Source organism: Ostrinia furnacalis, unplaced genomic scaffold, assembly GCF_004193835.3.
Source record: "Ostrinia furnacalis isolate ACB-3 unplaced genomic scaffold, ASM419383v2 OfSCF0954, whole genome shotgun sequence".
Classification (NCBI taxonomy): Eukaryota; Metazoa; Arthropoda; class Insecta; order Lepidoptera; family Crambidae; genus Ostrinia; species Ostrinia furnacalis.
In genome coordinates, this window is record NW_021131193.1 from 898221 (window position 1) to 923566 (window position 25346).

General features: G+C 37.9%; 2 protein-coding genes across 4 annotated transcripts in view; one reads left to right on the forward strand and one right to left on the reverse strand.

Annotated features, from left to right (window-relative positions):
• The first annotated feature begins 1193 nt into the window (after nt 1-1193).
• On the forward strand, nt 1194-3538 carry LOC114350681 (diamine acetyltransferase 2). Its single transcript, XM_028301578.1, has 4 exons — nt 1194-1411; nt 1518-1569; nt 2351-2571; nt 2930-3538. Exons 1-4 carry the CDS (start codon nt 1325-1327, stop codon nt 3104-3106), a joined length of 537 nt encoding a protein of 178 aa, XP_028157379.1. The 5' UTR covers nt 1194-1324; the 3' UTR covers nt 3107-3538.
• LOC114350680 (GATA-binding factor A) overlaps nt 3157-25346 on the reverse strand; it is a 59877-nt gene continuing 37687 nt past the window's right edge. Inside the window, exons 2-8 of one of the 3 annotated variants that reach the window (XM_028301576.1) lie at nt 21599-21982; nt 17738-17878; nt 12064-12155; nt 8989-9122; nt 6949-7073; nt 5979-6247; nt 3157-4757 (exon numbers count right to left, since the gene is read on the reverse strand). In XM_028301576.1, the coding sequence (XP_028157377.1) occupies nt 4665-4757; nt 5979-6247; nt 6949-7073; nt 8989-9122; nt 12064-12155; nt 17738-17878; nt 21599-21770 (1026 nt within the window). In that variant the 5' untranslated portion in view covers nt 21771-21982 and the 3' untranslated portion in view covers nt 3157-4664. Of the gene's footprint in view, nt 4758-5978; nt 6248-6948; nt 7074-8988; nt 9123-12063; nt 12156-12199; nt 12376-17737; nt 17879-18254; nt 18364-21598; nt 21983-25346 lie in introns of those variants that run through there. The other 2 variants (XM_028301575.1, XM_028301577.1) reach the window with 2 other exon arrangements.

Here is a 25346-nt window from a genome sequence, read left to right on the forward strand (position 1 = left end):
AATACTTAATCAATCACACAAGTTCTCAGTCAATGCTCGTGCTGGACAGACGCCAGCACCAGCTCCGACATACAGCATGACTTTACAAATTTTGTCTCGAAGCGCTGGTAGGACCCAAAAGGAGACGTCATGTAAAGTGCCCCATAAGGGCCACCTTTTTTTATCCCAACTAATATTATAAATGCGAAAGTAACTCTGTCTGTCTGTCTGTCTGTTACGCTTTCCCGCTTAAACCTCGCAACCGATTTTGATGAAATTTGGCATAGAGATAGTTTGAGTCCCGGGAAAGAACATAGGATAGTTTTTATCCCGGTTTTTGAAACAGGGACGCGCGCGATAAAGTTTTTCTGTGACAGACAAAATTCCACGCGGGCGAAGCCGCGGGCGGAAAGCTAGTTTACTATATTTTGACGTTCAACCAGTGGTCGAAATAAAATAAAATATTTTAGATTTTCTTAAGAACTAACTGTACCACCCACCAAACCTATGCACCAAACACATTGGCAGGGGGGCGCCACCATCGTTCTACATATAGTAGTTTCCAACATGAAGCTAAGTGCGAACCAGCAATCCGGTATTGACGGTATAGATGACCCACGCTGTGGGTCTAGACAAAGTGCATATTATAATCGCAAACCAGTCGAAAAGTGGTCGAAAAGCCCCTTTTTTGTATGGAGTTTTGACGGATTCGATTTTCGATTCGATCAAAAAGTGCGTTTTGTCTAGGGGGGCTGAACTGTCCCACCAAACTCAATGACAGGGGGGCGCTACCATCGTTCGACTATATTATGGTTTCCAACATGGCAAAAATCAGAACCAGCGATCCGGTATTGACGGTGGCGCCCCACTGTCAATGTCATGCATAGGACAGTTCAGTATTTTGGAACTATATTGACGGTGGCTTTGTTTATACGCGGCCGCGGCTAACAAGTTTATTATAGATGACCCACGCTAAACTGTCCCACCAAACTCAATGACAGGGGGGCGCTACCATCGTTCAACTATATGGTTTCCAACATGGCAAAAATCGGAACCAGCGATCCGGTATAGACGGTGGCGCCCCGCTGTCAATGTCATGGACAGGACAGTTCAGTATTTTGGAACTATATTATAACCTTGCCTTGGTCTGAGATTTTATGAAAAAAGTTCTTTTTTTGTTTAGTTTATGCTTTGGTTTATGGTTAAATATTTTTGAGAGTTGGTAACACTGGCTGTGATTCAAAAAAGTTTGCTTCTGCTTCTGTGTGTGTGTGCGGTCGAAATTATATTTTATCAATTTTTATTCGCTAAAAAATATAAATCTATTGAAACCATAATCCTAAAAATGAGTACCGAAAAATATAACGACAAGGAAATACAAATTCGAGCTGCAAATAAAGAAGACATGAAAGCGGTCGCTGAAATGATCCAGGTAAGTAAATATTTGCAAAACTAAAAAATAAAAACAGTGTGAAATTAAGTTTTTAAGGATTTACTTGATGTAAATAAGTACTTGATTGTTCACTTTTTCGTTTTAGGAACTTGCCGATTTCGAAAAGATGCCTAGCGGCCCGAAAATGTCAGTAAGAGGTTTGTAAACATAACCTATTGTAAAAGCCGGTCAAAGGAAAAATACGCGCTAGATTTTATTGTACATTCATATGCTGTAATCACTGTGTACTTATCAGTGAGATAAGCTAGTTCTTATCATTATCAAAACTGTAATTTTCTGTTTATCTAAAACAAAGTCGAGTTACTAGACTATGATTTTGTTAAAATTATGTGTGGAGGTAGCTGACACCCTGGATTAACTTTAAGGTTACTTTTTACCGCAATACCAATATTGAAGGGTAATGTTTTAGTGTACTATCTAATGGCGCATCCACACATGCCGCCGGGTGCCGCCGGGTTGGCTGCCGGTCGGTCGTGCCACCCGGCATGTGTGGATGCGCCATAACAAACTGCGGGTAGTTTGCCATACAGTAGCATTGACAGTGGCCTCAATGACAACCATGGCGGTGCGAAGTTCGCCAGGTCAACCAGTTAATAATATTTGTGTCGTTGTTATTAAATACTTACTTAGGTCTGTGATCTTTTCCATTCAAAATATATTCACTTTAAGTCAAAGTCCAAATTTCTTTATTTGTAGGTATAGTCTATACTTATTTAAAAAATACTTACAAATCATCAAATATTTTGCTCCTAAGGAGCCTCTACATGTCATAATCTTTTTACCATACCAGCGCCTCAGGACTAACATTTGCGAAATGTTGAGAAGAAGCGCCCCAAAAATCTCTGTAATAGTTTAATCCATTCATACAACTTCATTTATGTAGATCTCTTTATACGTAGGTGGTTTGTGATTTTGCAGACTTGGAGCATGATGGGTTTGAAATAAACCCCCCAGCGTTTCGGTGCAAGATCGCCGAATTGAACGACAAAACTGGCAGCCAGCCGTTGGTGGGGTACGCGCTGTACTTCCCCACGTACTCCACGTGGGAGGGCCGCTCCATGATGCTGGAGGACTTGTATGTGCGCAGCAGCGAGCGGCGCCGCGGCGTCGGCAAGAGGCTGTTCAACGCGGTCGCTAAGGTAACTATGCATTTGCTCTAGTAAACTGTTCATTTAGTTTTAAATGCTGATTCTATAAACTATTACGACTATAATATTTATCGTCACAGTAGCTGGATATAAGATAGATCAGAATTGTGGGAATCACCGCTCTCTGAAATGTACACTGTTCATAAATTGCACTATAGGTTTGCCGCTTACTTTGTTATTTTGCTTTTCCTGTAATAGTAAATAACATCACTAACTCCTTAAATTATTAAGCATCCATATTATGTTATTTCATAATTTAATAAATAACTAACTTAGTCTTAAGATAAAGCTAATAAACTGTTTAATGATAGCAAAACAAAATAAACTACAAAGTTATGTACTATAACAGGAAGCATCATCTACCGGCTGCTCGCGTCTAGACTTCCATGTCTTAGAATGGAATCCCGCTCGCTCGTTCTATGAGGGCAAGGGGGCGGTCAACTTGACCACCGCGGAGCAGTGGTGCTACTACCGCCTCGCGGGCGAGGCTCTGCAGAACGCGTCGGCCGAGGGGGGCGAGGCTTGACAAACACACTCCCATGTGCTCAAATATTTATTTCACTTTGTTATTATTACCTTTTGTACAGTTTTTTTTTCGGTCACATCCCACTTGAGCTGGGTTTACATGGTTCAAGTTACAATTGGTAATATTAAAATGGGTGAAACATAATGATTAGTACATATTTAGGTTTTTAACAAACCAGTCAATGAAATCTTAAAACATTAAACACACAGTCAAACACAGCGCACGATAATATTAAGTAGATGAAACTTGTAGTATCATAATCTGCGTCTTAATTTCTGTGTAGATCAAGCCTAAACACTGCGACAGTTCCCATGACCTATTTTCAAGTCTGCCCCGCGCTAACCATCGACCCATATAAACCCGGCTTAGCCAAAGCAATATTCTGTGATAAAATCGATGCAGGGTTGATATAAAATAAACTATTTAACTAAATCTATTTCGTATAATTTTTGTCTAGCTTAACACTAATATTTACATCTATTTAATAAATGCCATTTATTTTACTTATAAGTACTTCACATGTTCAAAAGTCGAACTCACAGAGATAGACTATAGTGATACAGATAATAAAGAATTGTAAATAATTTGTTAGTTAATAAATTTCTGATAGCCAGTGAACACAATTATAGTTCATAATATTGGTATAATATTTATTTAGATAATATTTAAGAATACTGATTATAAAGAATATAAGATCTAGTTTATTTACATAAGGCAGTATTGAAGATTATTCTTCCCCAGGTTAAGGAAATGCAATATTGAGAAATCGTAAGACTAGTTCAGTGGGGAATGAAATTAGATACTAGGCAATCTTTCCTATATACTAGGATATTATAATACTTGCGTAATTTTCATTTCAGTCAGTAATACGCCTACATACAGCCTTCTTCTAATCCTATATCATACAACTGTAATCTAAATTATATTATTTACAAAGTTCGTGTTTATTGTGCCATGTAGTGTGTAATTATTGCAAAAATCATGGCGTATTTATTATTTTAAGGTGTAACGTAATGAAATGGAAAATGTTGATTTAACAATCAAAGGTTTGCGTAAATTTTTAACACTGTGTACTATAATGTTATGTCTAAATATATAAAACATTATGATTAATGACATTAGTCGTACATGTACATTATGTATACATATTTATTTATACACTAATGAATAATTTTATATTAATAATTGTATCACATTGGAAAACTGGATATTCGCTTGAATCGCATCACACAACTTAAATGCGAGATAATTAACTAAGAAATTTTGTGCCATATCGCGGATTATTAATCTAAGCATATCGCTGAATTGATCTGGCGTAGTGTTGAACATTCTTTGTACATTATTTCGTAAGGTTCTAGGTTCTTCATTTTTGTAAGAATATTAAAAAAGCGGAACTTGTATAAATGTTCAGGTTGTCGGGAGCATAAAATTGTCCAACAACTTTGATTGTGTAACCAAGCACGGAGTGCATTATGCTGGTACAGTCGGCCGCTCGCTGCCACGCCACGCGCGGCATTATTCTTCCACTGGTAGCTCCTCCGACGCGAGGCGCGAGGTGCTACGTGGACGCCATGAGCTTGGCGTGCGCGGTAACGTTCCGCTGGTGCAGGAAGCCGCTGCCTTCTTCTTCTTCTCCATTGCTTAGCCCGTACTGGAATTTAAAATTGGTATTTAGATGATGAGATACTTGCACCCTACCCGCAGATGAGTATTTTTCGCCTAGCCATGTTCGTTCAATGTTTTGAAATCCGGTGAAAACTTCATTATTTATTTTAACAAAAGTTGGTATGTGATCTAGTACGGAGATGTTTTTGTTTTACCGAGGGTCATCATCATCATCATCATCATTTCAACATAGGCCTCCCCCAATGCTTTCCATGTTGATCGATTGGTAGCGACCTGCGTCCAGCGCTTCCCTGCTACCTTTACGATGTCGTCGGTCCACCTTGTAGGTTACCGAGGGTGTCAACGGATATTTTCGAAGGATTCTTTAGATGTTACGCAGTCTACAAAAAGCTCTTTCCAATTAAGTCAAATATCGTTGTTATCTTTTTCTATATTGGAGTTTTTCTACTGGGTAACTAGCCAAGGAACCATTAACATTTCACACGTCTATCAATTACGCCACTCAGTTTTCGGAATAACAAATACTGTAGGCCCATACCACATAGTATAAATAATAAATAAGACTGTTGATTCGGACTGTAGCGTAGGTATTTAAGCTGCTGAAAAGGTTGTGTATTGTCGGAATTACTCTTAATACTGTAGATGGAAAATTTTACTCAAAGAAATCATTCCTTTATTTTTAAAAAGACATATAACTGCATTCACAGATTTTCAAAAATTTGCTTGCCACACCCGGGAATCGATCTTACTAAAATCTGTTTTAAAAATTACACTCTGTATTTTTATTGCATCGTTCGTTAAGGTTAAGTATAAGGATGAAATCTTACCCAAAAACTTGATAAATTAAATGAAAGGAAAACCATGAAATCTTAAATTATTTTATTTATTTACAGAAAATTCTATGGTATGGTGGTTAATTTTGGAAAAAAAATTGGAAATCTTTGAATGCAGTACTATGTATTTCTTTTCAAAAATAAGTTTTCTTGAGTAAAATTTTCTATTAACAGTATTAAGAGTGCTTTCCCTCCAGGTGGCGTTACTAAATTTTACCCTGTATTTATCGTGGTCCCGTGAAGAGAGAAGGTTCTATAGAATTGAAGGCTACCATTTTTGAATAAGGTAAAGTTTCTAAGTGGGCCGATGAACTGGTGAAAGTCGCGGGAAGCACCTGAATGCGGGCAGGTCAGGACCTTTTGTACTATCGTGAACGTCATTTGGCCGAGAGGAACGAAGGAAAGTTCCAAACCTGCAGAGCGTGTAAGTAATGTTGCTGCGAGTGGTAGTGCGGGCCGGAGTGCGCGTAGCCGTCGTAGGCGGCGGGCGCGCTGGGCTCGCTCTTGATGTTGAACAGCGAGGGGTTGGACAGGAAGGGCGGCGACGACAGCGCCAGCGGGTACTGCGCGTGCTGCGCGCCGTGCGCGTGCGCCGCCTCGTGCTCGCGCAGCTTGCCCGCCGCGCCGTGCGACATCGACGACGTCAGCGGCAGCGGCACTTCCGCGATGCTCGGTTTGCTGTCTGTGAACACACCATGTTTTTCGATGAGCGTTTCTACTGCTGCAGCGACACAGCTGGATGTCAACTTGTAGTACATGAGTCCTCCGTAGGTAAACGTTCTTAATTTTAACCTCGTAAGGCCCATGGTCCTACTAGTAGTATTAATACACTATAGTTATTCAGACCCGAACCTCTTAGGTGCTATGTAGACGTCATTACAAAACCAAGGGCCTACCTATAGGACTATTTAGAAAACATCTTTCAGGTTCAAATGAATTATACCTTACAATACCCAAAAAAAAAAACTTTATCCTAAAGTCATGACTACCAACCATGCCCTGAATGCTTGATTTTAATAGGATTACTTTATCTCTAGAATAAATAAATCTATAGAATAGACTAGAAACAAATCTGAACTGTTGGGTCTGAATGACTATAAAATATTTATACTACTAGTAGGACTTTGGGCGGTAATGACTAGAATACCATTTATTGTCTGGAGGTTAAGAGCATTTCTAGACTCAAGAATTACGTTTCGAGATTATGTACTAAGTGGGCCTTTTTAAACTACATTATGTGCTGCTAAGGAAGATATGGTTGGATTGGATTGCATAATTATTCTGATTGGATAGTAGATAGATCGACTTACTTTGACAACTGTTCATAACGAATAGAAAAATATTAAGGTCTATAAGGTCTATGGTAATAATCTTCTTTCTTACCATCTAGACTAGGTGAGCTGTGTCCTTCTTTCTTGGCTGCGTCTTGAGGTGGTTTTGTTGCGCTACCGGATTTCTTGGGTTTTCGCTTCCTAGTCTGTATGCCATCTTTCCTCATTGCTAGTGGTCTGTAAAAAGTGTACATTGTTTTTAATAAGAATGTTAATTTAGTTAGTTTTGTAATGCAAATAAAACTTATATTACAGACAAGCTTTTGCCCGCGGCTTCACCCGCGTGAAATTTAGTTTGTCACAGATCGTCATAAATTATAGCATATCTATTATGTTATTATAAATAACCAGCTTTCCGCCCGCGGCTTCGATCGCGTGGAATTTTACGGTTTTTTATGTAACCTATATGGCACTCAGCAATAATGTGGCTTTCTATTGGTGAAATAATTTTTAAAATCGGTTCAGTAAATCCGGAGATTACCCCTTACAATTTAACAATTATACAAACACACACTCTTTACCTCTTTATAAAATTAGTATAGATAATACTGTAAAGTTTCATCAAAATCCGTTCAGTAGTTTTTGCGTGAAAGAGTAACAAACATTCATCCAGACATCCAAACTTTCGCATTTATAACACTGCACAACAAAATTGAACTTTTTTTTTGTTGCATGAGATTTTTCACTTGTTGTTTATTAATTTAGGCTCGCTGATTTTAAATCTATCCTCAGATTTTTTCTAGCAGCTCTAGTTTATGAGATACAGGTACCCTCTTAAAATGTACTCTCCATTTGACTGCTGTTATCGCTATCGTCAACGTCTTACTAGTTTCTCTTTCTTTTTTTGCAATGACTTCGTCTAGAAGGACCTGTGTAAACAATCCAAATAGATTTGTCACATTTGTGGCAGATATACATTCAAAAAATCCCATTTAAATGTGTCAGACTTCGTGAAAAATGCCTACTTATTTGGAGTACTTTCAACGGCTGTTGGAAACAAATAACAAGCCCTGGATACCGAATATAGTGTGTAAAACGTGTGTGGAGTCTTTACAATTATGGAAAAATAACAAGAGGGATCCCTTGAACCTTATTAGTCCTATGATTTGGCGGGAACCGTCAAACCACCACGACGACTGTTATTTCTGCATTGTAAACATAACAGGAATTAACCGCTCAAATCATTCTAAGTGGGTTTATTCTAATGTGCCGTCAGTTACTAGACCTGTCCTGCGTTCAACTGATACACTAAAACCCCAACCATGTACATCTCAGGTACTGTACTACAGTACGTCCGCATGAAAATGTTCAACGAATGGATCGTTACGAAAATTGAGTGTGGAAAAGTTAAAATGTGAAATTTTCGATAGACCACAACTTAAAAAAATAACAAACGATGTAAATTTTACTGAAAGTATGACAAACACTGAAAAAAATGCCTGGAATGAGTTTGTTTGGTTCGTAAAAAACTTTTTGGGAAATAAGTAGTCCGTCAATTTTCCTGACCACGTCAATCAGTTAGTACTATACTTTCAGCAACTTGAATACAACATGAGCATTAAGATGTATCTCCTTCATAGCCACCTTGATCGAATTCCTGAAAATCTTGGAGATTTCAGCGAGGAGCAGTGAGAACGCTTTCATCAGGATATTTGCGCTATAGAAGAGCGATACCAGGGCTATTGGAGTGAAAGTATGATGGCTGAATACTGTTGGATTATCCAGAATAGTAGTAACACTCGAACTCATTCAAAAAAGTCACATAAAAGAAAGTTTTGTTCTAATTACATAGTTAAAGAAATTGTTATATGACAGGAAACCACGTTTTTTTGATAAAAATAGCTACTCTTCACATCTCAAAAAGTAGAGCTGCTAGCGAAAATCTGAGTACAGATTAGAAATCAGGGTAGAAAATGCAGCTAGATCCATAAAAAACATTCCGTGCAACAAAAATGCTGTTGTGCAGTGTAATATTTAGTAGGATGATCAATTCATGTTATGGGATTTTTTTGCGGGTTGAGTTAATTTTAATGCGATGCGTGCTACGGTTTCAAGTCGTACATTAGTGAGCATGTTCTCTGGGGATACTGACCGGTTGATGCCGTGCAGCTTGTAGTAGAGGCCGCAAGCGTTGCAAACGGGCTCGCCGTCGTTGTTGCGGCGCCACAGCGTGGTGGTGCGCGAGCCGCAGTTGGTGCAGCACTGGCCGTGCCGCCGCGCCGCCGACTGCGCACATCGACAAACTTACGAGTTACGTTATGTTCACACATTGCATATTATTTTAATTATCGACCAATATTCCAACGAACACACCTAGCACCAAAAATATCACAAAAGCGACAAGGCAACAGAATTAGAATACACCATTATTACCTATTACTCAATTCAAAGTATGACACTTAATAGTATCAGGATGATTTTTAGTAACCTATCCAAAGGCGAAATTATTATAAGAAGAAATAAAAGGACATTCTAGTACGACCAGTAGGCCTAATATGCGCGCCGTGATAGGCGGTTATCACGCCATTTTATCGATTTTGCCCATACAAATTGAGTTATCACGGCGCGCATCTTAGTCCTACAGGGAACATAATAATAATAGCCTTTATTCAGACAGTAGGTATTACATTTTACATTAACACTACACAGAACACTTTCATGCATGCATCGACTACCTCTGTATGTCACTCATTTGACAAACTGCCGCCATTTATCTCTATCATTGGCTATTCTTGACCATGTGCCACCTGCTATGGCTTTGATGTCGTCAATCCACCGTCTAAATGGTCTACTTCGTTTCCTCTTCTTGTCCTACTAGTTCATGTCTAGTTTTGACCGTGTGCATTTTTCGCTTCCTCTAATGGTGTGGCTTGACCACCTCCACTTAAACTTTATTTATTGTTTTTATGACATCCTTTGTTTTTGTGTATTTCTTAATTGTTTCGATTCATTCTATCTGTAAATTTTTTGTGAACTTTAGTGAGTGACCATGTTTGGCAACCATAAAAGTAATTACAGGAATTACGCAGGTTTAAAAAAGTTTCCGTTTGATACTTATCCTTGTTTTGCTATTTTTCGTTATTTCTTTCAGGCTCCAGTATTGTTTCCAGGCATTTCCAATACGTCTCTCAATTTCTTTTGTGGTTAGATCTAAGGGGGAAATTATTTGACCCAGTACTCATTAACATATTATATTCCATTAGATTGTTATTGATCTTAATAGGTTCTTGCTTTCCAATTGTCATAGCTTTAGTCTTTCATGACTAATCCTACTTTTCGACTTTCTTTGTCTAGATAATTTAGCATTGTCTGCGGGTTCCTCACTCGTCGGCGAGAGGATTATTAGGGAACATAATATACCTCTTAATATGAGAAAATACCATAAAACCAGAGGTTAGGCTGGAAAATAATCTGCTACTGAGTATTAAGATTGTAACACAAATAAATAGATACGAACCAAACCTCAACATATAGGCACATACAGTAGGCCGTCACTTGCATAACAAAACGACGCGAAGTTTTGTTTACATCCTCATCGAGATACTAAACAAGTAACCAGCGCCATTTTTGATTCGGCCGTTCGTATTCCGCCGCGCGCATACGATCTACATGACAATTACAGCGCCGCGGGGCGGGGCCGCGCGCCATTGGTGCGCCCGCGCCGCGCCCTGACAACTCACTGACAGCGCTAACCCATCTATACATGTGTACTGGGTTTACTGTCTGTTGTTCTGTACGACGCCGTTGTGTGCCCAATAATGTTCTCTATTTTCTTCAATGTTGTCGTAAATTTTTCTTTGCGTTAATTTATTTACACAATGTATTTCTCCATCCTTACATTACACTCGTAAATCTTCGACCTTAAATAGATATAGAGGTATCTAAGGCTATTTAAACACACACATAACAAAGATTATTTATTACGAGGAAATAGGTAATGCAGATCGTATTGCCTCTAGGCGGACCGTGCTACGAAATTGTGCTACGAGCTTTTCCTGCTACGAAAAAAGTATAGTGAGCGAGGAACCGACTTATATCTAAACAACAACTAATATCAAATAAAACCAACACCAAAACACCAAATACCAAAGCGTCATGCAAAAAATAACCAGAAGTCCCAGGACTACACAAGTCCACCGATATCAACTGAACTGTTTCGCATGTACGAGTCGTACGGCTAATCTCGTAGTAATCGCATGCAAATGATCAAAACAATTTGCTACTGCTACGAAATACGGTGCTCCATAAATGCGTTGACAGACAGTCTGTGTGTGTTTGATATCTAATCTACAGAGTTAGTAAATGAATACAAAGTGTATTATCATTAATAGTCTTTGTGTATTCGGTTTTTACCAACAGAGATTAATAACTATTTAAGCAATTGACATTTTTGATGATTAAATATTTATTGAAAATTGTATGTATGTGACCTAAACGGCTTGTTATAAATCAGAATTACGGGTTTTATAAGCTTTGACTTTTACAGTTTCCTTACTAATTATTTGGAAATTCATATTATTCTTGTTTAGGGTGAGTCATTAGGTAGAATATTGAAGAAGATATTTTAAAATAATTCTTGTGTGTTTGAAGCAGGGTTCGAAAATATCCGATATTTATTATAAATATCAAAATATCGGATATTTATGATATATATCCGATATATATCAACTTTGATATATATCAATTTTGTATGAAAGCCATAGTATTATTTTATTGTATTATTCATGAATACTATTGCATATGTGTTACATAAACATGTTTTTAATGTTTTTAAACTTAAAATCAGACAAATAAAGCAAAAACATAAAATATTATTTTAAATACGGCAAAATCAACTAAAAAAATAAAAATCTCATGTCAAAAAGTACAAATACAGTAACAAATTTTAAAAGTTGATATATATCATCAAAACCGGCTTGATATATATCGGACATATATCCGATATATATCTTGATATATATCCCTTGATATATATCCTCGAACCCTGGTTTGAAGTTACTATTAATGTGATGTCTTGCTTGCATTCATTTACTAACGAGTGCGCGAGTGCAAAAGCGACGGCACTGAAACCGGGGAGCGGTAGCGTGTAGTCCTATCACCCGAAGCCGTGTGTGAGTATCGCAGCGTGCAGGAGGGGCATGCTCTAGTCTACACGCCACCGACTCACCTTCTTCATCCCGCGGGCCATGCCCTCCACACTCATCCATCTCTGCACGGAGCCGTCTTTATAGAAGCGCGTGAGCAGCTCGGCGTCCGCACCTGTGTCAGAGAGAGGGGTTACTAGCGTGGGCTCGGGCACTCACCAGGCGCTTGGTGGGCTTGACGAGCGGGCGGTTGACGCCGTTGATGCGCGTGTACAGCCCGCACGCGTTGCACAGGTAGTGGCCCGTGGCGTCGCGCCGCCACAGCGGCGTGTTGTTGGCGCCGCAGTTCACGCACTCGCGCCCGCTGCCGTCCTCGTACACCTCCAGCACGCCATCTGTGCAGTGTGCATGCCTCAGGGTCAGCGACCGCTCACTAGCCCCGGTCACCCGGGGTCACCCGGGGTGGGGAAACTATAACGTTGGGATACCTTTTGTTGTTTGGAAGGGATGCACGCCTTATTGTATGGTTAAATAAAATAGGTTCCGACTGAAAGATAACAATTCTTATTTATGAGGGTTTAAACAATACAATAGTTTAGTCATGAAAATACCATTGACATTATTACTTATGAATACCTAGTTATCATGTCAACAGAGAGCGATGACAGCATACGAGTAGGTACGCGCCCAACGGTATACCGTGATAGAATCAAAGATAACATGACGAGTCGAGACAGCAAGGCTCACTTATATTTACGTACAATAATATCTACAATTATTTAAATAACAAGCTAAATAATATGCGGTTTTAGATAACGCCGAGCTACCTACGCGTTTATACGTACACGTACGTAAGTACATACCTACGTATTGATTGGCTTATCGTCCATTTTATGACGGACAACAAGCCTTTCCTGTTGGATTTAGCTTCATTTCAATTTCCGGTGCTAATTTATTATGAATATAGAAATAAATTCATTTATTGGTTACTGTTGATAACATTCATCTGATTTGCAACAACTCAGATTTATCAAGTTTGAGGTCAACGTTCAGGTAGACAAGTCAGTTAAAACGAGATTCTAATATTTTATTACATAACACGTGTCCACCCACAGATACTTATTTTGCGATGATGTTAGTCTCAATACCACTTAAAGCTGCTCATGTCGTATATATCGGTTAGCTAACAAAGTGCCTAACATCAAAACAATGTTAGTAATCCGTTATCAATTCTCAGAACGCGCTCAAAACAAGTGGCATTATGCTGCTACGCTGTTTCTTTGTACAGTTGGTTATTTTTGGTCAATGTGTTTAACTTTATTATCTACATAGTATACGTTGGAATGATTTGATCATTAAAAAACTGGGGTAAGAAATTATTTATACTCGTATGTGAAGATAAGTGACATGTGTGATAAATAAAAGTAATTTTATATGATTTTTCACAAACTATTCATGAAATGGTCCATATTATGTCTTCAGTTTTATCCGAAGATCCATAACTAAAGTACGTAACGAACGGCCGGCCGTGGGGGCAGAAAAGATCTCGAGAGGCGACCACAGACGGACGAAAGGAAAACTTGATGACAGGCCTCCCAATCTCCCAGGATCTGCTAAAGGTCTAAGGAACCTGAATGCGGACAGCGCGGGACCGCTCATTGTGGGAATATTAGAAGAGGCCTTTGTTCAGCAATGCAGCAGCAGCAATAATATTCTCGATGGATTTCAAGTGCAAGGCATGCCAGTTATTTCGGTTCCTAGACTTCAACTTGTTTCACTGGCATAAACCAACCGCCTTCCTTGGCCAGCACTTTGCCCCAAAGTTGCTAACCCAAATCCATTAATGCGGCGCCACTTATCTCTTCCGTTAATTGTCCCCACGATAGCCGGACTCCAAGGTTTAGGCAGGTGCCTTTGACAAAACTCGATATAAAATATGTGCTGTCAGAAATACTAAATAATCTCGCGCCAGGGTGTAATAATTCTTATCAGCAACAATTATGACTTATAAGACTATTATACTATATAACTTATAAAATATACGTATTACCTACCTCCATTTTTTAACAACAGAAATTGTAATGTGACATATTATGCAATCAACGTTTTGAATTTGAATTATTTCTAATTCCCTATGGGTAGTACGTTATATTATCGATTTATATTTGCTCTATAAATAATCGGTAGTAGTAAGTAACATACTTGAAACCACCAAAAAATAAAAATATTTTTTGATAGCTATGATTGTAACTGGTTTTGGGAGCCTTAAATAAATAAATATTTTAGCCGTAACAACGATAATGTGCGTGGGAATGCTATAGGTAAATAGGACTCTACCTACCTACGTGCCAAGTTGCTATTAGTGAGCGTTGCAGTAAATCGCGCATGGCACGAACACTCAGTTCAGTTATAACAATGCATTAGTCATCGGAATATTTATTGAGTAAATACCTGTAGTTAGGTATTTTAACTAATTTTGGTTCATCCATATTCTATCATAATAATTTTCTCAATTGTGTAGGCTAAAAGTTGAAATTGGATTCAAACTCAAAAATACTTTTTTTTTATCCACAACGAGGATGCTCTTGGCCTGTATCTCACCTGATGGTAAGTGAAGATCAGGCCGAAGGTGGAAGCGAGCTTCACCCGGAATCCTCAACCACGGAGGAACTATCTTACCTCTAACTGTCGGAACACAATAATGCTGTTAACATTGTTGTTATGGCGACAGACTTAGTTAAGATGGTGGTAGCTAGCCAGGCGGACTTAGAACAAGCCCTACCACCAACCAAACCGAACAGAAAAATCTGCCCCCACTGGGAATCTAACCCGGGACCTCTGCGTCTGAAGCAGGTGGTCTTACAACAAGACCACAGAGGCGGTTAGAACTACGAGTAGATCCAAATATGCGACTGGAATTAAAATATTCATACCAATGCAATCTCATCTATATTTGAGCATTATATTTTTAAGTATTTATGTGTAAGATGCAGGCCGCTACCAACCGGGTAACATGGAAAGCATTGGGGGAGGCCTATGTTCAGCAGTGGACGTCCTATGTCTGAGATGATGATGATATTTAAGTGTCATTTTATTATAAAATATGTGCTTTAAATGGTGGCTTTAAATCACTTTTATACTGAACTTTACTAAATTGAGACTTTGGGAGGTCGTTTAAATAGGGCTTATTCCTATAGGTCCACGACTCTATTATTCTTCTTTTCCCACCGGGTTCATGAAATTTTAAAATATACTAAGATAATGCTTTTTTAACCGACTTCAAAAAAGGAGGAGATTCTATGTTCGGCTGTATGTATGTTTTTTATTTTTAATGTTGTGGAACTCGTGGACCCGTTGAGAATCAAAGTATGAACTTACATTTATAGTTTTTGAAAACATTACCAAAATCAAAATTATCTTTATTTGTGTAGACTAATTAAATTAGTACTTACAAATCGTCAAATGCTTTCAAGGAGCATATAAATGTCTCATTCTTTTTTTGCCCCGCCAGCGCTTCGAAACAAACATTTGGCAAGTTAGTGCTGAGAAGAAGCGCCGCAACAAACTCAGATTAAGAGCTGTGGCCCTTTGGAAATGAACCTAAAACAGACTATTTAATTAAAAAAAATGCTGGGTTCCCTGGTGTTCGACCAGGATAAATCCAAGATAAATTGCATTCTGAGGGCCAGACAGAAAAATGATTTGAATGTGAAAAGTTTATCTTGCATGTTATTATAGTTATTTAGATTGTCGACTTGACATGCCAACATTGCCAACGTATTGCTACTCTTATCGAATGCTAATCTGTGAGGATGCTCTGCGGTTGGGATCCACGCAAAACAACTGACACAATGGGACAGATAAACCGTTGTACAGAGTGATCTTGTTTATAAAGGCGATTGATTCAATATGACTAATTGCATTATAATTGAACTAGCTTCTGCATTCGCTACGCAATCGCGTGTGTGAATTACAGTTTGAATTTCAGATTACAAATCGTTTAGTAGTTTTTGCGTGAAAGAGTAAATAAAATCCATCCATCCACCTTCTCAAACTTTGAGATTTATAGAATTAGAACAGTAGATATCTAGAAATATAATATCAAACCTGGTTTTATCTTAATTCATTAGGTACCAGTATCTCAAAAATGTCGGACGAACACCCTGTGGGCACAAGTGTGACACAGCGCTGATATCTGTTAGTAACTGTATTATCGTCCCTGGACTAATTATATCACAACTGATACGCGCCTGACGCGATCGCTACCTACTGCCTGCTGCTGATAAGATGGCCAGCAACTATTATTACTCATAAAATATACTAAGAGCCAATGGATTGAGTATAATATACTCATACTTAATATTCATTTAACTTTAGGGTAGTTATCTATCAGCCATTAGCTCTGCAAAATATCGGTATGTATGTTACGGTTAATGTGATAAATTGAAAATTATTAATAATAACCGGTTATTACGAATAATTCCCGACAGTCGCGGTAAAAGTGATAAATTAATCACATTTAACAGTGATTTTTTAATAATTCAACCTTAGTACTAACAAATTTCATAAAAGAGAACAACATCTTGTGTACGTGTTCGTGTACAGCCAAACTTTTGAACGTTTTGATATCATATATTAATATAATTTGGCATAATGAGTTTGGAATGTTTCTTGCATAATATTACTTTTCCATGATGCCTATAACATATTGTTTTGATTTAAAATGAAAAATAGGTTAAGGTGCGGCGGGGGTGGCCCTTTGGCCACCCCTAAGCCGCCTATTTAGTTTTATACACACATAAATGACCTCATATTAATCACATTTACCAAATCATGCGGTAATTATTCATAATAACCGGCGATTATTCATAATTTTCACATTTATCACTTTGACCGTAACATATATATTATAATTTTGCGATGTGGGTAATCCCCTAACCACAAGATCATTCCCGTTGAAAACAAAGTCCCGATTTGCGAACCTGACGTCAACTGAAGATAGCCGCCTGATTCACAGATCGCTCCTATTTGTTTGTTCACCGATACCGGCTGACTCACGACCATCTGTCAATATTCCGCTAGCTACTGCCATAATAATATTATTATAATAATACCTATATTCAATGTCGTCCGAAAATTCATGTGCAAAAAAAGCAACTGTTTTGACATAGCTCTTAAGTAATTGTCCTTTGATAAATTGCTACATTTTATGATTAGTTAAAATAATTTTAAATGGAAATAGGTACTCATTATCTACGTATGTGTAAAATTATTATTAGCAATAAGTTTCATAGAACGCGTTGATGTCTACTAAACCAGGAAAAGTTTTAATTAATAAAACTACCAAATTTTACAGTTACCTAAACCAAATTATTTAATTTGATTTATATGTAGGTAGGTAGTTAGAAAATATTATACTTTTCATAATGCTTATAATATACAAAACCTTAGAAACAAAATCAGAAATGTATGTGACTACCGGGACTATTCCCAACACCGCTGCATCTCCTGTGTGACCAGGATTTACAACTTAATCGCTACTAAAAACAGGGGGAAACATTGGACCCGCTATGAAATTAATCAGAGGAAAATAGGAGTTCGGTTCGACTTCCCTCTAGTGCAAACAGATGAGACAAAACAAAGGTTTAAGTATCATTTAAGAAAAGATATACACCATGGGCAGTGGGCATCAATTATCTTGTGAGCTGAAGAACACAAGACAAATAGCAAAGCAAAGAAGTAGTAAAGTGCACTCACCATATCCAGGCGGGCGCTGCAGCGCGTCGTAGGGCGCGCACCACGAGCCCATGACCACGTTCTGCGAGTACAGCCCGCCGGCCACGCCGCCCACGCCGCCCACGCCGCTCACGCCGCCCACGCCGCCCACGCCGCTGCCACCTGATTCGCAACACACCACGTTAGACACGCACGAATTCTGTATTCATTTAGAGACAACATCAAAACAGTGGAGAACAAAACAGACAACTTAAACAAAAACAAATGAGTCCGGAAATACTAACAAAGTGCTTATGTTTAACATCGAGAAAAACAAATTATTATAAAGTCATTTATTTATACAAGCACTTAAGACAAAATAAACTAAGTGAAAGATCGGAAAATTAAGACAAAATGTCCTATCTCGATTTTACTGATTAGTTATTTCTGTGAGTTACACAGTTTGTACTGTTGTATTTAAAAGCTACACTTATTTATGGATGACGTAATCAAAACTTATTGAATGGATTGAGACACAGATTTAGCAATTAAAACCGACCTATTTCTTTAGCTCTAAGTTCCTGCAGCCAATTCGTAAATATCGGAGGTAGAGCGTACATTTTGTATGCGACTCCCTGGTCAGAGGTCAGGCGACGACTGACCCGCCGCACTGGCGCGCGGCCGCTTATCGGAGCGCACGTCATCTGATGCGACACTTACAGTTAAGCTCGGTTTTCCTCAAGCACTGAATCAGCTTGTTGTTTATACATCGCGCTTCATAGAGTTATCCTAACATACATTCATCCAGGCTGGATCATTCATCAGCGAATATTGTTTTGCACTATTTTGAGACACTAGTACCTACCGCAAGTTCTATTAACAATGCATTGTTTTGAAAATTGTATGTTTCCTCGTTATTACGCTTGTGCGTGATTATGACCTTATAACATCCAGTTTGAAATAGTTTTATGTTTGTGTTTTATAACTTATTTCCTAAGGATTTATTCCTATAAACTAACTATGTAGTTGCTGCTCTATAATTATTAGCTTTACCACAGAATAATAATGTACTTCGTGCTTTACGAAAATTGGAGAAATCGACAGCGGCATTTAATAGACTGCGTTTTGGCTATAATGTTTAGTTATTTTCTGTCATTGATTTGTATGAAAAGACAAAGACAAAACATGGAACATTTTCCTCTTGACACATTGCTCTCTATTAGTAAAACTGATTCGCGACAATGGCTTGCTCTTTTCAACCCGTCATTATCCTGTAATTGATAATGTTGTTTAGAAGAACTACCAAATGAGGACAATGCGGTGATTTCATGTCCGTCCACTAGCAGTTAAAATTTATTCAACTGGAGGAAAATTCATACTAGCCTAAAGCCATGAAACCCTTCCAGCTAAACTAAATATAGGTAGGCATGCTTCTTACGTGTGGGTTCACCACAATAGTCCAGCGGACAACGGGGAGCGAACTTCAAGGGTTGGCCCTTGAATCAGCAATCCGACATTTTGGACTATTGCCGTTTTAAATTACACTTTAACATTAGTCAGTGAATAATATATTTAATTTAATTTTAGTTACAAGTATGTTTGATATCATGTTAATTTTAACAAATTTTATTTTTTAATTGTTGTAAGTTTAACAATAAATTGTTTGTTTCCCAAATAAAGAACAAATAAATTGGACATATTCTAATGAAAAATGTTTATCTTTTTCCAGGAACCGTTCGGCTGTACCTCGGGTAAGTCCCATTGAGTATTGCATGCTTATCCTGGTAATTAATCGTAGCACCTACTTATTTGAGTCAAATATGTAGGTATGTGTGTGACCAATGATATATGTATGAATATAGATAGATATTATTACGAACAAATGAGATTGAGCAACAACTAGTTGTTGTAAAAAATCATCAATCTTTTATTACAAAGTATAAATCCTAATCTCTTTCTTTCTGTTCTTCCATTATTTTATAACGACGTGTAGATAGTGCTTCAGGTACCAGACTGCTATCTATGGTATGGTCGCAGGTTTGATGACATATCATAGGCATTTTCTTTTTCCGTCGTCTAGTAGTACCCATAGTACAGGCTTTACCTGTTTAGGACAAGAAAGCAGTGTGAAAATGTTAAAATTTTCTGTTGTGACACTTATTCCGAATCATAATTAATAATTCCACCAGTCCCCTTCCATCATCGTGGAACCAGACGCAGGTTAGCATACCATCCCTACATTGTCGAAATTGCACCAGTTCACACTAAGCTTACACTGATTCTAGTGATAGTCACTTTGATAAATGGCGGTACATTTTTGGTCTACTGATCAAACATGTATGACGTGTAACAGGTATATTTTGCCATTTCATAATAGATATACACTTATTTAGAACAGCGCTTGCAAATTGTCCAAAAAATTATTTTGAAAATCATGATTCAGATCGCCAAACATACCGTGCTCTACGTCCATATTACGGTGGACGTAATCATCGTAACTTTTTGTTCCTCACTTGAATGAATGGATGTGCCAAACAGCGCGCGACACGTTTGTGGGATTGTTCTTGATAGTTGATTGGTTTATCTATGGTTTTGAATATACAATCAACTTTATACATATGTATGTACATTTTACATAGTAAAGTTTTGTATCTAATAATAACAGTAATGAAAGTAAGTAGTAAGTAAGAAACAAATGAAAATGGAAACAAATAAATGTGTAAACCTATAAATCTATAAAATTACAGTTGGATTCGGTTAAGGAAAATATATTTTAATTTAATGAAATTAATCTGTGATGAAGTAATAGTCCATAAGTAGGTATACCTTTTAATATTTAAGCATAACTGCGTATTGTTTAGCGCACGCGCGTAGGTACTTTCATCTGTGTAAAATAATATATTCCATAGGCAAATTATGATTTATGCACATACACATTATGTTTATTTTATAGTTCCAATGCATGCAGTTGTCTCTTTGCGGTTTCTTTATTTTATTGGTGCGTCATTGGATATTTCAATTGAAGAAGATCAATCATTCTTAACTGAAATGCCTCCACGGGTAAATAGAGCACGCAAATCGATTGAAACTTTTTATCCTTATTATGAGTATTTTTATCCTTATTTGTTATACTAATTATTATTTACCTCTTCTTGGTGCTTGCTTACTTTGTTTGTTTGCTATTACAACGCCTCTATTAATAGATAGCGTATATTTACTTCGACCATCCTTAGTCATAGGAACCACTTAAAAAAACAACTTTTATTGTTAAACGTTGTGTGGATAGGTACTCGATTAGCAGCTCTGCTTACACCTAAATAAATTAATGAAATAAATGGTATCAATTGTACATATACCTATCTATTTTACAATAACACTTAATAAGCTTTACTCCCACTTGTCGTCTGTAATCGAACCTTTAACCTCAGGTAATTCGTCTGCACGTTTGCCTCCTGTTCCATAAATATATGTATTATACTAGCAGCCGCCCGCGACTTCGTACGCGTGGATTCCGTTTCACCCCCTTAGCCTTAGGGGTTGAATTTTGCAAAATCTCGTCTTTGTGAGCACCTACGTTCTTAAAGGAACCCCCAAGCAATATTTGAGACTTCTTTCTAGCACTTGTAGTTTCTGAGATTTCGTGATGAGTTAGTGACCTTTCGCTTTTATAGATATATACATAATATTTGTGAATATGATTACAAATATATGTAAAGCCCCATTAATCCCTCGTGGTAAATTAATATGCTTGTGTTACGAGTGGGTTCTGTACAATATCCCAGCGGTACAGCGGGGTTCGAAACCGCGTTCTTTGGATCCCGATTTGGCCAGTCCGACACCAACATCTTCGGGCTGTTGTCGCTTTTAGTTTATACAATCAACGTTTTAATGTTAAGTACGTACCATACGTGTCATGATGCGCGGCGTGATGATGATGCCACACGTTCTGGTGCGGCGCGAAGTGCGCGGCGTATTGCTGGAGCCGCCCGCCGCCGCCCACGTAGCCCAGCCCGTAGCCCTCGCCGCACTCGCCGCCGCCGCCGCCGCCGTAGCCGCCGCCGCCGCCGCCGAACATCGTGCGACCGGCGGGATGTGACGCCTTACTACACCGTCGGTGGTTTCACACTAGTAGTTTTTTATTCGAATGATCGTTTCACGCACTAGCAGCCAGTTTAGGTGCAACGAATTAGCCTCAATCTGACTCAATACACAAATCACGAAGTTTCACTTATTCACTTCACGTTCACTTTATAAACTGACACAGTTACTGATGCATTGTGTGGGCACCTGTAACAAAAATAAAGTACTTACTTAGTATCGTAAATGCATTTATATTCTTCAGTGGTAGTAGTAATAGTAGAATCATTTTGCTATCTTTCTCTTATCTCGGGCATTCAAATTCTCCTACTCCTTGACAAACTCTACTGGGCTTGATTAAGCCGTCAGATTCTACCCTAAGAAATGAGGTATGTAGGCGATGTAATCTCTGCATACGTCATTTTTATGAAGTAGGGTAGGAGTTAGGACGAGTTGCTCAGGGAACAACCCAATTATTATCTCATAATTTTACAAGACACTCCGCCATTATGCCGCACCTGAATTTCAACGCATCGTATGGTCGAAGTGTAATGCCTATCTAAATACTTTAAATCTGTTGTAATATTGCACACATTATCCGTCGTGTACTAGGTGCACTAAATATTGCATGGAACAGTAGACACAATATTTCGCGGCCGCATGTCACGCGCGATAACGCACGCGCCTGTTAGTAAATCAGCGCGTGCGATTATGCCGCGTATCTGGCCACGCGTGCGCTCCCGCTTCGATATGACACGTAGGTACTGAAACTGATCGTTGCAGTCAAATCTCTACCTTATTAGTATTACAGAAAAATCTAATTGCAACTGAGAATAGTGATAATGTACATCAGCATAATTACCTAATAACATCACTAGGTATATTGGCCTTATCTCCCACCTACTAGGAACTGTGTCAATACACTTTTGTTTTAAATTGTAAAGAAATAATGTTGCAACGATAACAATTGTTACTTTAATGTAGTTTATGTCGTTAGGGAACGTGCAGATGTGGGTCAATATGTTTATGACTTAAAGATGTGAAAGTGATGCTGAAATAATGCACTCTAACACAAGATGACATTGTATGGTTTTTATCTTATAGAGACAAAAATGATCAGCGTACTTCGCTCTCCCTAATGCGATGGAGGTGTTTAAGTTTGTCGCAGGTTTAGTTTTTATTTTATTATCCATTTAATTTGCAAGAAGATATCGCTTCGAAATACGGTCAAGGAGAACATCATGGTTGTAATTATACCCGTAGGTATCAGTGATCCAAACTCGAAAATTTGCAAATCGCACTACCGGTGAAACTGTCATTAAATTTACGCGTTGTGTATCTGACACAAATTGGGCGATTAAGTGCTTAAAGTATGATACTTCAAAATTACTATGCTAATGCTCGATAAGCATGCCGATCCGTATGGCAACCGATAGCGACCGATGCGCGATCAGACTCTTGACTTGACGAATTTTAAACGCTATAACGTGATTGTTAGGTAATAGTGTAATGTGCAGAAAACTTTTTACTGATCTGCTTAGTGCTTCACGAGCTCTTTCAAATGGTGTCAATAATAATAAGTTACAGAATATACTGGAACTATCCGAAAATTCAATGTTTCCAGCTTCCAGAACAGGACCAGTTTTTCGATATCTTGTATAGTTTAGAAATAATCGAGTGAGATCACTTATCGTTTCATTTATTTATTTGCTTGTCACATGCTAAATACAGGTGGTAAAATACAATTAAATACCTTGCACACATGACACCCCGTAGGGGCACCGCAAAACTGACAAAGAGTGCGTTTCCACCCTGTATGGTTAATAATTTTTAAAGACGAATTTTTTTTCAAAATCTGACTCGGGTTTTTTCATTTAGTCTGTGGTTTCAAAGACCATTAAAGCTGTGCCGTTATTATTACGGAATATCTGTATGAAACATATTCCTTGGTCACACACATTTTTTCAGGAAACAAAGATTACATAATTTGTCATTTACGGATGGCGGCGGTTGGAGTAATCTTAAGTTTCACTCTGATTTAATTAAGTTTAACTGCTTTTTCGGTCATAAATAGTGACGTGTCATGGCATATAACCGAACCGTTTGAGTGCTCCCGCTGTGCACCATCGTGAAATGCCATTTTAGTGAACATTTTACAAGTGCCAGTGTTTGGATCGGAGCTGACGTCCTTGCTATTGCTGTGACTTGGTGTTGCAAGCTGAACAATTTGAAGCGAACGATGTTGATAAGGTTAGTGAATTTCAAATATTTTCAGGTGTTATTCTTCAATGTGTCTTTTATTCTTGTTTGTATTTTTATGTATGTCTTCATTTGAGCTTTATCGAATCGAGACGATTTTTGTAGAATCACCTGATAATAGAATGTGACAAAAGGCCTCACTTTAACACGGCAAAGGCGAGAGTAACCAAAATGTATTTACCTGTGGTTGTTGCTAGCGAGAAAGTCGTCCTAATTATCATACAGAGGGACCTTTCACTTCAGGTCTGCTTCCTGATTTTGCATTTTGGCTGTTTATTCGTATAACCTGCTTCTGTAAACGCAACGTGTTTTTTGCCGCAAAATATTAAAATATATTGTAAATAGTATATAGTTTATGATGCTTAAAGCGAAATTTAAAAGCGAAGTTAAAACTTCCAAGCTAGTGTTTTTGATTTTTGTTTTAAATTGAGATCCGTGTCAAAATGCTAAACTCAAATATTTTAATATGATTTAAATGAGGTACTAAGATGTTCTTACTTTTCTTGATTTTCTTTGACATTACCTACCTACCTACCTACGCATAATCTTAATATTACTTACCTCTCACACTCGTTTCCAATAAGTTTATTTTCAAGTTTTATATACGCGTATGAGCGTAAAAATAAGTAAGGTACAATACTTATTTTAATATTTCTTAATGGACAACACGCACAAGTTGTAATATTAAGTTAAATTATGACTTAATTTAAAGTTTAGATCACACACATTAAACTAGTTTTTATTTCACCTCAATCCATCCAGTATTACCGAAGATAGAGCCTCGAGAAGTTTACGGACTGTTTAAAATTTTCAAAAATTTCCAATATTCGCGCGTGACGTCACAACATGATTTTGCAGCCCCCGCACGTTAACCCATTTACCACTTTTTGTCTTTTTCCAACTAAAATAAAATTTTACCTAACTGACAACTGTTTTTAGTTGTCATCGTTCAATCACATTTCAAGCTAGGCGCTATAAAAGTAACCATTATTATGCCACCTATTGCCAATTTTGTGCACTATGAAGCCATTTTTACATTTATGCACTTAAATATAAATTTTCTGGAAAAATAACCAAGTTTGTGTCTCTGTGCTCAATAACGAGTAAATAGTCCAGTTATTTGTTAATTTTACTTGGAAAGTTTTCCGGAATTTTTGAAAATTGGTGAATAAATAGATTTCGCTATGTTCTTTTCGAATTTTGTGACCTCGTTTATAGTCGCGCGTGCGCCTGCCTTATTGAAAAAAATCCGCCTTAAAAAAGGTTTTTGACAACTACTTTTTTCATTTTATAATTTTTGGGACATAGACTTTTC